The sequence below is a fragment of the Haliaeetus leucocephalus genome, unplaced genomic scaffold, assembly GCF_000737465.1.
Source record: "Haliaeetus leucocephalus isolate CR32 unplaced genomic scaffold, Haliaeetus_leucocephalus-4.0 Scaffold384, whole genome shotgun sequence".
In the NCBI taxonomy this organism is placed as follows: Eukaryota; Metazoa; Chordata; class Aves; order Accipitriformes; family Accipitridae; genus Haliaeetus; species Haliaeetus leucocephalus.
The window spans coordinates 8,791,935-8,804,356 of NW_010972820.1; the positions used below are offsets into that span (position 1 = coordinate 8,791,935).

The 12,422-nt window shown below is 39.2% G+C and overlaps 1 protein-coding gene across 2 annotated transcripts; it reads left to right on the plus strand.

The window, feature by feature from the left end:
- The first annotated feature begins 69 nt into the window (after positions 1-69).
- On the plus strand, positions 70-10,352 carry ZUFSP (zinc finger with UFM1-specific peptidase domain). Of its 2 annotated transcripts, none has more exons than XM_010573423.1 (9): positions 70-375; positions 2,534-2,650; positions 3,611-3,720; positions 4,441-4,609; positions 6,343-6,531; positions 6,852-7,020; positions 7,696-7,847; positions 8,186-8,406; positions 9,648-10,352. In XM_010573423.1, exons 2-9 carry the CDS (start codon positions 2,569-2,571, stop codon positions 9,693-9,695), a joined length of 1,140 nt encoding a protein of 379 aa, XP_010571725.1. In that variant the 5' UTR covers positions 70-375; positions 2,534-2,568; the 3' UTR covers positions 9,696-10,352. The 2 variants fall into 2 exon arrangements, with proteins under 2 accessions (XP_010571725.1, XP_010571726.1); XM_010573424.1 differs by having other exon boundaries at positions 6,852-6,951.
- Positions 10,353-12,422: the final 2,070 nt, after the last annotated feature.

Below are 12,422 nucleotides of genomic sequence, written 5' to 3' on the forward strand. Positions count from 1 at the left end.
GGCGGGTGGAGGTGAAAGCGGTTTCGGGCGGGCGGGGGGGGCGGGAGAGCTGCAGGGGGCGGGGGGGGGCCGTGGTTGAAGGCGGTGGAGAGGAGTCGCTGGGAGAGGGAGCGGTGAGCGAAGGCCGTGGGGGTGTCACTGGAAAAATCTGCTCCAGAGCAGGGCTACAAACGCCAAGGAAGACGAACCCGCAGTGTTTTGCGTGCCCAAAATACACCGTTCATATCAGTGAAAGCAAGTCCTAAAGCTTTTGTGTGATAGGGACGCGGTTTTTACCTACCTGACATATGTTTGGTCATGAAGGTTTGACTGGCCTCCAGAAGTCTCGTCTTTGACAGGATCCCATAGAGCAGTTGCAGTACGCATTACGGAAAGGTAATTTTCAGTTAGAAGTAGAGACCTAGGAAAAATCCAGCACCGAAGCACTCTGAAGTACTAAACGTTGGTTTGGAGACCGCAAGGATGTTTTGGAGGACAGAGTTGGAGTAAGGAAAATAGTTATTTATTTGAATACTGTATTTTATTTTAAGCTCGGTCAGAGTTTTATTCTGACTAACTGTCCAAAGTTGCTGGTAGCTATTTCAGGAACTTAGTAATTGCATCTCTGCTAGTGGGTAATTCTAGAAGACTAGCATTCTTGATGTAACAAGCTATATATACTGAGAAGAAAAACAAACGAGGATGAGGATGCAGAATGTGGCAGTATAATCAACCACACTGCATAGTCTGTGATTAAAAATATGGTTTTCTTAAAAAAAAAACAAAACAAACAAAACCCCCCCAATGTCATGGTTTAGTCCCAGCCAGCAACTAAGCACCACACAGCTGCTCGCTCACTCCTCCCTGTCCAGTGGGATGGGGGAGAGAATCGGGGGGAGAGGGGAAGTAGAACTCGTGGTCTGAGATAAGAACAGTTTAATAGAACAGAAAGGAAGAAACTAATAATGATGATAATAATAATAAAATGACAATACTAATAATAGTAAAAGGATTGGAATATACAAAACAAGTGATGCACAATGCAATTGCTCACCACTTGCTGACCGATGCCCAGTTAGTTCCTGAGCAGCGATCCCCCCAGGCCAATTTCCCCCAGTTTATATACTGGGCATGATGTCACATGGTATGGAATACCGCTTCAGCCAGTTTGGGTCAGCCACCCTGGCTGTGTCCCCTCCCAACTTCTTGTGCCCCTCCAGCCTTCTTGCTGGCTGGGCATGAGAAGCTGAAAAATCCTTGACTTAGTCTAAACACTACTTAGCAAAAACTGAAAACATCAGTGCGTTATCAACATTCTTCTCATGCTGAACCCAAAACATAGCACTGTACCAGCCACTAGGAAGAAAATTAACTCTATCCCAGCTGAAACCAGGACAGCAACCAAAAGAGATCTCAGCATTGAATATCTTACTTCTATGGGTGCCAGTAATGCAGACCTTGAATAAATAACTTGCTTGCTTGCATGCATGTCAATTTCTATTTTAAAAATAGTTGCATTAAGGGTGGGGTTTTTTGTTTTTTTTAATGTACATAGTGTATTTCAAGAAACTGTATGTTTGCAGTGTTATGCAAAATGTTGCTGGTGAATTTAGATTATTACACCATCAAGTTTTCCTCCGGCCAGTCATGAACTTTTAGCTTGGGCAAACGCTTTCCAGAAACAGCTAACATACCATATTAATGCCTGTATTTTATGAACCTAGGAAAGTGCAAGTAAAATCTAGGGACTCAAAAGGAGGGCAGTAAAGATGGAGTCAGGCTCTTCTCTGTGGTGCCCAGTGACAGGACAACAGGCAGTGGGCACAAGCTGAAATACAGGAAATGCCATTTAAACGCAAGAACGTGGTTGTTTTTTTTTACTGTGAGAGTGGTCAAACACTGGAATAAGTTGTCTGGGGAGCCTATGGGGTGTCTATCCTTGGAGTTATTAAAAAAACTGACTGGAAAAGGCCCTATGTAACTTAACCTGTTTAATTTGACCCTGCTTTGAGGGTCGATGTGATCTCCAGAAGTTGTTTTGAACCTTACCTACTCTATATGGTACTCTTCAACAGTAATACTAAAACTGCAGAAAAAATATTTATTTGAGGAGATGCAGAAAGACCAACAAAGTAAGAATGACAACACGTTTTTACTTTATTCTTTCTACTCGCCAACTGCTGTGTTATCACACGAATATTAAAATTTTGTAACCAAGTGTTCGTCTGTTAGCAGAACAGATCTTTTCATTACCGGTTTGATATTTCAGACTAAGCATTTCTTAATACAGGTATTATCACAGAAAATTGTGATCTATAAATTAAATGGGGCAAAACTTGATTAATAGAAAGAAGGAAAATACATCTTAAAATTGTCAGGTATTTAGATACAAATTCTTAAATTGTTAAGAGAGTAACAGCTGTTTAGAATTTGCTGCCTTTCACTGGGGAATATCAAAGGCAACACAAAATTTATTCCTGTGTATTTATCTTTGACTGTGTATCAGTTGGGGGGTTGATTCTCACAAAAACCAGAAACTGCATTTCTTTTTCAGACACAGGAAATGGTGAACAGCTGTATGAATGTCCAATGTGCAGTCTTACCTGTACAAACATTCAGATTCTTGAAGAACATGTGGATTTACACTTAGAGGAACATAGCTTTTCAGAAGGTACATGAAAGGATACAGGCTTGATAATACTTGAAAGCATTTACAAGTATTTGCGTGTTGCAGTATAGAATCTCAGACAAAATTTAAACTAAATATGTCCTTATTTAAAAAGAGAACTGGACACATACATAATGAAGGTAACAGCTAATAGCAAGTTCTATCAATTGCCCAAGTGCTCTACTTAATTGCAAATGCTAAAAGAAACATTTGTCTATGCATGCTTGTTAAGTAAATGTACTGTATGTTAGCCAAAACCAAAACTTCCAATGAAATATGTTTAAAAGACAGCCATATTATATTTTTTTTTTCTAGCTCTATAGAAGGTTTACATACATGGAATTTAGAGTGGCACATTCCAGTGTGATGAGCTGAAAATCTATAGCTTATGAAAACTTCAATTTTTTTTCTCAGTTCTTTTCTCTAAATGCTTGTGCTGATTCATTAGTCATAGCGGTAAAATAAAGTAAAGGAATCAAAATTAATTTTATTTATTAGCATGGCTAATAAAATCCTAGAGATTCCCTATCCAGTTCACTGATCCTAAATTTGTTTTTGTCACTTTGTTAAGAGACTGGTGGCAGTGATCCTAGAAGGTAATAAGTGTGTGGTATTCAAGAAACTGGGACTTCTGCTAACAGTGAAGTGAAACATAGTAACAAAAGCTGTTTTCTAAGTAGTAGAGGTACATGCATTATTTGCCAAGTAATTGCTCCTGCAACTGCATAAACTTTGTCCGAGTCAAGAGTCTGAGTCTTGGGAGATTGAATGCAGTCACTTCTGTTTAGTGTTTGTTGCTAATAGCTCAAAATAATGTGGGATGCATCTCCTAAAATTAATGCCCAGTTGTGTTTATGTATGTCTGCTTAGAAAAGAATCTTTAAAAATTAAATAAATGATCCATCAAAGCATTGTTAACCTCCTGATCAATTCCTCTGTCTTTGGAATGTTATTCCTGGGTAGGTGGAAACATAACAGATCTAGAACTGGCTCAATGGCTCCAAACTGAAGAAGATAAACAGCAGAGATCAGAAGAGGAGAAGCGAGAGAGGGAAGAATTTAAAAAGCTGCAGGTACAGTGATATTTCTAAATGGTAAAATTTTGAATGGTTGTGCCATTAGAAGCTGAGTATCTTGGAACTGTAATGACCTGGAATGGCCATACCAGGTCAGAGCTGTGCAGTCAGATGGGCTGTGTTGAGGTAATAGCGCAGGAGTGGGTTGCAGACAACGTGGCTCAGGTTGGGGCTGGGTGCTCCCTGTGCATGCCGTACTGCTCTCACTGGGGGCCCCAGCACGCCTGCCGCCTCATCTCGTACTGTGCTCTGCTCAGCCCTAGCGCTGTGCCTTGCAGTGCAGCCTGGAGCATAATCCCTGGGAGGGCAGCTGAGGCCCTGAGCATCCTGGCTATCCTCTTGCTGGATACCATCACCTGCTCCAGTGACCACTGCCCTGCTAGGTCCTGCTCCCCTCTCCCTCCCACCTGACAGCCCTGATAGCTCATTTCCCACTCTCACTACTTCCTGGCCATTGACTGTCTCTGTGCCAATGGCTCTCTGCTCAAGAGGGAGCATAGGGACGTGCCTGCTCTTCCAGGTGTGGCTTTCCTAGTACCACGTTCCTACTGAGGAGTGAAGCTTGGCCTTCAGCTCTAAAATATCATAAATCTGAAGTTTTTATCTCACAGTTCACTATTTTTCAAAGTTGCTGGTTGTACATGCAGCTTCTCGAAATCGCTAGATGTGAATTTTTAAAAAATGTGATTTAAATCATGTACATTCCATCCCTAACAGAGACAGTATGGCTTGGATAATTCTGGAGGCTACAAGCAGCAATTCCTAAAGAATATGGAAAGGGAAGTTGATAGAGGAAGGATGCAGCCTTTTGAATATCACAAGAGAAAAGCTGACATGATGGAATGTTTGGCTTTTGGTATAGATGATGGGAAGACAAAGACCTCAGGTAAAAATGCTGAAATCGTATACAACTAAGACTACTTTTTAGACCTAGGTTGTAGTGACCAAACCTGTCTTTAACAAAGCATGTAATTGGATGTTTAATATTAGTTGCATCCTAATTCTAATCCTTATTTTCTAGATCAATCTATATCATTTTAGTCCTAAACTAATAAGCAAATTAGAGCTTGGTATGTTTCTAATCTTTATTCTAACCTGAAGACTTTTTTTCTTCTTTTTTTTTCTTTTTTTTCTTTTTTTTTTTTTTTTCTACGGAACCTTGGAACCAAGTTGTCTGGTTAACGGCCCAAATACAATGGTTTGGGTTGGAAGGGACCTTAAAGATCATCTAGTTCCAACCCCCCTGCTATGGGCAGGGACACCTTCCACTAGACCAGGTTGCTCAAAGCCCCATCCAACCTGACCTTGAACACTGCCAGGGATGGGGCATCCACAGCCTCTCTGGGCAACCTGTTCCAGTGTCTCACTACTCTCACAGTGAAGACCTTCTTCCTTACATCTAATCTAAATCTACCCTCTTTCAGTTTAAAGCCATTATCATATGTATCAAAAGATGCAAATGTCTTATTACAAGTTGGTTGTCCCTGGGTGTGTGCTTGTTTATTACTTAGTACTCATTGGTTCCTAAGCTAGCGTAGTTGTTAAAATTTAGAGCAGCTATTTATCTTGTGTTTCAGTTAGTCGTAGTATCATGTAAGCTGGTCCCAGGTAAGCACAGTGTTCACCTGATTACAAAGTCCAAGAGAGGACTGGGAGGAGTAGACATCTACTTGATACATCTTCTTTGAAATGTTTTATAATTGGTACAAAAATACAGTGCCAATGCATTTCTATGTCCCTTTCAAAAGCCTTCCTTGCTTTACTTGCCAAGACCACAGTTCAAAAGTCTTTTAGCTTGTTGCTAGTGGTTCTAGCTTACAAAATATTCATTTGGCTCTTGACAGGTAAAAGAAAATTTCTTCTATAAAATGTATTGAGTGGAAATAATACATTTAGAGTTTTCATTCTTGGTAATGATTTAGACTTCAGAGAGGAATTCAGAAAATGATGGCTATGGAATAATTGTCTTCACGATAGCATGGCAATAAAGGGCCTTTGAGAATTTACATATACAAATTGGAGAGAGCATTCCCAAGCATGTTCTTTTATGTAACAAAGGAGGATTTGGAATATCCTGCCAGTAGATTTTTTTTTTTTAACATATTTACAGTTATTCTCAAATTCTGTGCCATTCCTTTTCTTGTCTTAGTTTCTCCAGGGCAAATAATTCAGGGGGAATAAAAGGATTACGTAGTATGCATCAGTATTTCCATGTTTTTATGGGGATGTTGTACTGGAGGTGGCAGTGGCATAGAAATGCTTTATTGGTGACATTACTTTTCCTGTTTCATTGTAATAGTTCCTGTGCTTATCACAGTTTATAACGTAGCCCAAGCTGTTTAGTTTAGAATTGTCATTGTGTAGCAGCAGTGGAAAAAATAGATTGAATTCTGAAAGCTTCATAGTACATAAATTCATCAAAGTAAAGACTATCAAAATGAAATAGGTGCAGTGTCCACTGGTTTTGTGATTTGGGTTCTAGATGTAATGTAGGATCACTTAGAAGCTTTAAAATAAATTGTCATAATCTGTGTCTGTTCCAAGCTGGGGAAAGAATCTTTTTCTGGCAGATTTTGTAGTTCATTTTACAGATAAACTTTATATTTGGTCTTCTCTTAGGAGTCATTGAAGCATTGTGCAAGTACTATCAGAACGAAAACAAAGATGTGAGGCATGTGTGGCTTTCAACAGGAGTAGATCACTTCCACTCATCTTTGGGCGACAGAGGCTGGGGTTGCGGTTACAGGAATTTCCAAATGCTCCTTTCCTCACTGTTGCAAAACAGCTTGTATAATGACTGCTTGAGAGGTATTAAACAAAAAGCTGCCTGTTTGTTTCACGTACCTCGGATGACAACCTACTGACTGATGTTTTACCTTTTCATTTACACAGCAAGGCTTATTAGGTCAATGTTACCTATTAAATGCTTGTTATACCACTGGAACTTGCTGTGGAAAGAATCAGAGGGGTGAATACTGGCAAGGCATGATGTGGTTGAAGTTTTAGCTTTAGGTTTTTTGGTGCATCTTTGTATCATCAACTGCCTGTAGTAAAAGAAGCCGAATATTTTTAATTAATACACTATTTCAGTAACTGTAGCCACAATTCAAAAGCTTTTTCTGTTCCAGATACTACACTAATTCCTAGTATACCAAAGATTCAGTCCATGATTGAAGATGCCTGGAGAGAAGGCTTTGATCCTCATGGGGCATCTCACTTCAACAACAGGTTACACGGTTCCAAAGCATGGATAGGAGCATGTGAAATTTATTCACTGTTAACCAGTCTCAGGATAAAGTAAATATTGCTTTTTGTTGTTGTTGTTGTTGTTTTTATTTTTAAGTGCTGATTTAAGTGCTGTACCTTTAAAGGTCAGAATTGCGAATGGTGTGATGACAAAGCCACGTTAGTGGCTTTAAATTTAATCAACCTATAACAGATGTGATTTAGCGCAGTATAAACCTGTGTAACTACTTAGGCAGGTACATAAATTGAATAACTGCTTAGATCATTGAGACTTGATGAACAATGATGCCATGTATGCATAAAATCAAACATTGATTAAAAACTTAATTTCTTTTAGAAGTTTATTCTCAAGAAGAGTCTGAATTTCAACTATTAACTTGCATAATTCTGAAAGCTGTTAATTGGATTCTCTAGTGTACATGTATCACACAAAAAAATCAAACATTTTAATTTTTGCAAGTTTTACAAGTTCTTGTTAGACTGAACAGAGTGTTTCTTTGTTACAGAATAAATCTTCCAGTTTTGAACAGTATATATTGCATTGCTTTGTAATTGTGTCCCATACTCCTGTATTTAAAAAAAAAACAAAACAGTGGTAATGACTGCATGACGCCTGGAATTACTGTGTTTACAATTGCAGGAGGAAAAGACTGAGAGGTGAAAAAGTTGTTTTAACAAACAACCTCTTGAAATTTTATTGTTGTTTTCATTCTAAATGTTCTGTAGGTGTCAAATCATTGACTTTCACAAACCAACTGGCGCTATGGGTACACACCCTCGTTTATTTGAGTGGATTTTGCGTTACTATTCTACAGATAATGAAGGTGGTGCAAAGGTAGCGTGTACTTCCAAACCACCTATCTACTTGCAACATCAAGGTCAGTATCACAATATGCTGGTTTCTTTCTCTTCTCTATCTTTCTTTATATGTGCTGCAATTCAGAGCAGCATTTTATGTTCCTTCTTCATTTAAATGAAGGCATGGCTTTATTTCCTGTTATTTTTTATTTAATAAGAGCAATATTAAAGTTTGTATTTTTATTGGATGGAAGAGCTGGGTGTGACTGGGATCTCAACTTTTTGACATCTGCTCTTTGCTTATAAACTACCTTATTCAATTTCAATTAATATCTTCCTTGATCTGAAAATAAGTAGTATGCTACAAGGACTGGGATTTATGTGGTTTTAAAATACTGAAACTCTATTCTGAAATTAGGTCATAGTCGTACAGTTGTTGGAATAGAAGAGAGGAAGAACAAAACCTTATGTTTGCTACTGTTTGACCCAGGATGCCCTTCACAAGAAATGCAGAAACTGCTAAAACAAAACAGTGATGGTACTAGTCTCAAACTCCTTCGGAAATTTGTGGGTAGCTTAAAAGAAAAGCAATACCAGATAGTGGCTATAGATGGTGTACTCTCATTGGAAGAGAAAGCTGTAAGTATTTTGGAAAATAGTTTCTGTCTAAGAAAATTTAAGAGAATCTGCATCTCTTCTCTAATAGTCAAATGCATATGCATATGTGGTTGTGTGGTGAATTTTTTTCATCTCCTCACTTTCCTCGTTCTTCTTCTCTGCTGCTATTTGCTTATTCTCTGTGAATTGAGTAATCACAGGATACCAAGACCAAGGAAGTTTTGCATGTAAGTGCATGCCACCTTGATGTAACTGACAACGTCTAAATCTTTCATGAAGCTTGCAGCTGTTTGCACATGTAAATTAGGCTTTTTTTTTCTTTTTGTTTTCTTACAATGTTTTATCCTAAATAGCTTATTGTGGGCATATAAGGTACTTGCAAACCATTCGTATTCCAGAATTATCTTCAGGTTTTTTTACTGCAACTTTGTAAAGCTATGTGGTGTCTATCAGCCTTTGATAGTTGAAGAACAAGGCGTGCAGATAATGAGGCCTAACCATCCCATGTCTCCGCAGCTTTGACATTAGAACTAGTGCATTCTGCTTTCTGGAAGTACTTAGAACTTCATATATTCAAAACGCAGCTCTGAGCAACTTGTATGTTTGAGCTGTTGGCATTTTTATAAATCCGATCCACATGTTTCACTTTGGGCATTGTAACTTTTTAAGACCGTAGAAGTTTTCAGCTGAATGTCAGATGTAAGTTTTGTTTATTAAGCTTTCTCTTTCCTACACTAACAAATTGATTCTGAGGACCCATGTTCCAATTCTGTGGTGTCTTATCAGCACCATTCAGTGTGTTCAAGCTTCAGGACAGACTTCTATGTAAACTAGGAAATAACTGGTGACTGAGTCACCTGCTCAACTGTATTTAACATCTGTATATTGAAATGAGGTATTGTCTTAAGTGTTTTCTGGCCCCAAACGTGTCAGAAATATCAGTGAAACACAGCCATCCTGTCTTCCTCCTGCTGGCAAAAGCTTTAAAATTCAGGATACAGTAAAAAGAAGAGTGTTGTGTGGGATTTGTGTGTGGGATTTTGTTTGGTTTCAGTTTTTGTTTCCTCTTTTCAAAGATTTGATTTATATTTAAAAATACCAGTTATTTAGAATTTTGTCTTGAAAGCTCCTATGTAATTAAGATGAAATATGACCCCTTATACTTGTTAAGCTTACTAAACTACTGATTTGGAAAATGGTCTTTAAAGTGGTATTTTTGTTCATTAAACTATTCTCTTTCCCCTCTCCCCACCTATTTTTAGGCTCGCTGCCATGATTCTCAGGTCTTAACATCAGAGAAGATTCCTTAAAGGATGTCTTTATTACCTCTTTCTGGAACTTGCTGGATGCAAAACATTAAACTTGCAGACTGTGACCCTAACTTAACAATTCCTAGACTTAAACTATGTCTCCATAAATAGCTGGGGGCTCTGGAGAAGCACAACGCTGGAGTGAACCTGTAGTTTTGATCTTCAAACAAAACTCTGCCCTCCTGTTGAATCTGTAACTGAAGTATTACAGTCCTTGTCTTACTAGAAAATTTGGTATTTTCTTAGTTGCTCAAATTACCAAGCAACACCTACCATCCCATAGGAAACTATGCACTGTAGATAACTGTCAGGAAGCAGTGGATAAAGATACTATGGAACTACTTTATTGGAGTACCTGGTCATGGTTTACCTCTGTAAATATGTTTATGCTGCCTCTGTGGCCAGTGCCCTATTTCTTACCAAATTTGATCAACAAATATCTATTATGCCTCAGCAAATTCTCCTGCAACTATTTGCAAAGTACAGAGACAGTTCAGTGATTTCACAATACAGTCTGTTCCACCAGGGATTAGTTTACTACTGAACTTGTAAACATGAGCATGTGTGCTTACGAGGTAGTTCAGTGTTAGCGTTGGCTGTGAGGTGTAAGATAGTGGTGGCCAAAGTGGGGTGCATGTGCTTTAGGGGCTGTGCAAGAGAATCCATTGGGTATAGAAAGAAAATACTTATTTTGTACCATGAAGAAATAAAAAATATTTTTTAAAATATGTATTTCATCTTTATTTCATCCTTTAATTTCTATTTTTGTCTGTGTTTTATAATGTATATCCCCTGGGTCTGAGAGGCATCTCAAAAGGACATTTGAACTGACTGTTGACTAGAGGCTTTATTGTGCAGGGTTAGTGCCATTTAAGAGACTGGAGCTAGCTGCTGAAACAATTATCTTGGGTGTCTGAGGCACCCTGCTGTATCTGAGACATCCTGCCCTGGCTGTAATGCCTCTCCAGCAGGGCAACTGGAGGCTGGGAGGGATGGTCAAGTGTGTTGCAAATAGCACTAGATGCCTTTGCTTAAGCAACTGAATCATCCCGTAGCATTTGTTTACTGTAGCTAGAGCTTAGATGCTTCCCTTTCGTTTACACTCTCTTCCATGTTGACATCTAGATGTAGGTATCTTGCCATTAACCTGTTTCTGTCAAGTTTAATATGCTCTGGCAATAAGAACTAGTAATTTTTGGAAGCAGTGAAACACATGAACATGTAAAGATATTACAATCCCATAAATAAAAAAAAATTCTGAAACATGCATGAAAGTAAAACACTTACTTATGAAAATATATTAATTTCAGTAGGTATGTAGAAGTGGCCTGTAACCTGCTGAAATATTTAGGACACTGGAGGGGCTAAGACTAGGCACAGAGTTCCTGGGAATTGGGGGACCATCAGCTCACCTATTAGCCCCAGTCTGTGTGGCACATGTTCTTATACCATGTGAAGTTCTGCAGCCATGCGATCATTTAACTTCTCACGGATACACTTCAATCTCTTCTGCACTGTTCCCTCACCTGCCCTGTGACTGGGGCTGAGTCTGTTCCTGGCTAAGCCTCTGCTAATTCCAGACTGAGCATGTTCTTTACCCATCTGACACTGTACCCTGATGCACTAAGTGTAAGAAGCAGGAATTGCAGCTCAGCCCCAGCTCTTCACTTAAGTGTTCAAACTGCCATTGGGACTAAGCTGGTGTTTCAGTGAAATGCTTTAACATGCAAATTTGAAGTATCTCTTTCTAATGGCTTGTACATGCTGTTTGATTCCTCCATAACTGCCATGGGGCAGCTAGATTATAAGTAAGCAGAAGAGTGGGAGGCTCACTTGATCCAGCCGAAGATGCCTCTGCAAGGGCTCTTGCAGTGGCAGTTCCTGGCACCACCTGGACAGCAACCAACAATTTGAGATACTTGAGTCCTTGTGTAAGCACAAACTTATGCCAAGGTCCTCCAAAATTTTGTTGTGTTTTGTTTTGGTTTATTGTGGGGTTTTTTATTTGTTTGTTTGGGTTGTTTTTGTGTTTCTTCGTTCTTGTTTTTTTAACAAGCACTCTGGTATTGTCAGAGCAACACAGGCCTAATTACAGATTTATTAAGGTCAAGTTCCTGGTGTCACTTGTTTCAGCTTGACCCCAGGAATGCCATGTAAAGGTCTGACCAACCAAGGTAATCATGGTAGAACAAACAATAGCCTTTTCAGGGAATTGCAGCTGGGGCAGGGTAATGGGGTAACTTTCAAACATTAGCTGGACACCACTGGAAAGAAGACTGGGGGGTAACAAAACATTAAAACAACCCTAATGAGATCCAGGACTTACAGCCTGAATCACTACCAAAAGTTTGCCCTGAGAGAGAATGAGTGCATTTGGGCTCAATGCTAACTAAAATAACTGCTTAAGGGATGTTGCCTCTTATCACCAGACTCCCCTAGGTTCACAGAAGCTGAACTTTTTATCTTCTTTGCAAATAGTTGCCTCAGAGAAACAACAGGATCCTGTTTGGATCTGTTTGCAAGACCCTAAGTATTTGGTTAACCACTTGGGTGAAGAAACTGATGGCGTGTTTCTGAAATTCCAAGAAGGACTTTGATCTGCTTTTCTCTTCCCAGGCAGCAGGGCAACAGAAGGAGTAGTACACTTTTGTAATCAGAAGTAAATGACAGAGACTTGTCATTGCTGGGGGTCCTAGCTGCTCGTGTTCAGCTGCAAATTGTGTTCTC

What these genes read in the sequence shown, in the direction of transcription:
- ZUFSP (XM_010573423.1), top strand. Translation starts at nt 2,569, where the DNA reads ATGTGCAGTCTTACCTGTACAAACATTCAGATTCTTGAAGAACATGTG. An exon ending in TGGGAAGACAAAGACCTCAG is followed by an intron (nt 4,610 to 6,342) that starts GTAAAAATGCTG and finishes GTCTTCTCTTAG; the next exon opens with GAGTCATTGAAGCATTGTGC. An exon ending in GTATAATGACTGCTTGAGAG is followed by an intron (nt 6,532 to 6,851) that starts GTATTAAACAAA and finishes TTTCTGTTCCAG; the next exon opens with ATACTACACTAATTCCTAGT.